General features: G+C 52.4%; 1 protein-coding gene across 1 annotated transcript; it reads left to right on the forward strand.

The window, feature by feature from the left end:
* The first annotated feature begins 164 nt into the window (after positions 1–164).
* LOC109546306 (nuclear hormone receptor family member nhr-111) lies at positions 165–1,234 on the forward strand. The gene is made up of 5 exons (XM_048662626.1): positions 165–168; positions 210–287; positions 350–490; positions 547–642; positions 696–1,234. The coding sequence occupies exons 1-5, from the start codon at positions 165–167 to the stop codon at positions 1,232–1,234; spliced, it is 858 nt and encodes a 285-aa protein (XP_048518583.1).
* Positions 1,235–1,574: the final 340 nt, after the last annotated feature.

The following is a 1,574-nucleotide window of genomic DNA, read 5'->3' on the forward strand; positions in this document are numbered from 1 at the left end:
CCCTCTATCTGCGCTACTGATTTAAATAATAATCGCTCTTTCGATCGCCACTCAACGCTGACAGCTCTATAATAGAGCAACCTGTCAATTAGCGGTCCGAAAACACCTATAAAACGCGACGCAGTGTAAACGGCCCTCTAGAGTTCCTTCGGTTTGCAGCAGAAATGGGTAAGAAGTGTTTTTGCTCTTCTGATACTTTTTCTACTCAGCTTTAGTGATGAGCGAGATCTGGCGATTCTCGTTGCAAGCCGAAGACTATCTTTTGGTTAGCAATGCCAAGACCAAGAGCAAGACTAAGCAAGTTTTGGTCCTGGCTTGGCTTGCTCATCACTTTAGCTTCCATCCACAGGTAGAAACTTGCCCGCTCCTGTAGCGTGCAGAGTGTGCGGTGACCGTTCTTACGGCAAACACTATGGCGTGTACTGCTGCGATGGATGTTCCTGCTTCTTTAAGCGCAGCGTGCGTAAGGGCGTGTTTTATACGTGCATTTGTAAGTTTTTCGGGCAAAAGTCCACTTTCCTCATCAGAACATTCCCATTCCTGCAGCTGGCGATGGTCAGTGCGTGGTGGACAAAGCCCGCAGGAACTGGTGCCCGTACTGCCGCTTGCAGCGCTGCTTCACCGTCCAGATGAACGTTGCAGGTATTTCCCCAAAGCCCATTTTTGCCGCAAACTGCTCAAATCACGCTCCTTAGCCGTGCAAGAGGAGCGCGGCCCCCGCAAGCCCAAACTCTGCCCTTCAGAGCCGTTCCAGCCGCTCCATGAAGTAGCGGCTCATCTCTTTCTGCTGGCCATCAAGCAGGCGCGTTCCAACTCAGGCTTCGGCCTTCTGAGCCGGCCGGCTCAGAACCAAGTCCTCGGCCATCTCTGGGCCTGCTTGCTGTGCTTCAAGATGGCCCACTATGAGGGCGTTGCGGCGCTGCTGCCTCACATCCAGAGCCTGGCCGAGCACTTTAAGAGCCTCCGGCTGGACCTGGCCGAGCAGGAGCTGTTGGAGAATGTGCTGCTCTGTCGGAAGGACCTGGTGGCGGACCGGAAGCAGGCGCTGTTGGCGGCAGCGCTGCAACAACAAGCGGTGGATGCGCTTTTGGTGAAGAAGGATCAGCGACGGTGCGTCCGCATCCTGCTGGCGCTTCCGTTGCTGTACAGCTACAGCGCTGAGCATGTTTACCTGCAGCTGTTCCGGCCTGTGGTGGGGAATGTGCCCATGGAGTCCATCATAGCCACCATATAGGATTTTCGGACTGGGGAAAGCGAGTTTTGCTTGAGTCCTTTGAGATCAAGGACCAAGAGCGCGAGAAGACCCAAGAAGAATAAAAGAGCACTGAAAACATCAGGAAGAGTTAGAAACATTTTGGCATACGGCCAGGGGCGGATCCAGCTTAATGTCAGGGCGGGGGGTTAAGTAGAAAAAATACAGTCTTCTGTTGTTTATGAAATTAGAAAAATGATCGTCGCAAGGGTGGCGCAAGATTTTGTGCAAGGGTGGCGCAAGATTATTGCAAAATTTCATGTTTTCCGTCCCTTTTGCATGTTTCTCGGAAGCAAAATGAGCAAGAACGCTCGTTTTTACA

Source organism: Dendroctonus ponderosae, unplaced genomic scaffold, assembly GCF_020466585.1.
Source record: "Dendroctonus ponderosae isolate FM_Combo_2020 unplaced genomic scaffold, Dpon_F_20191213v2 Dpon_F_20191213_11, whole genome shotgun sequence".
NCBI classification, from domain to species: domain Eukaryota; kingdom Metazoa; phylum Arthropoda; class Insecta; order Coleoptera; family Curculionidae; genus Dendroctonus; species Dendroctonus ponderosae.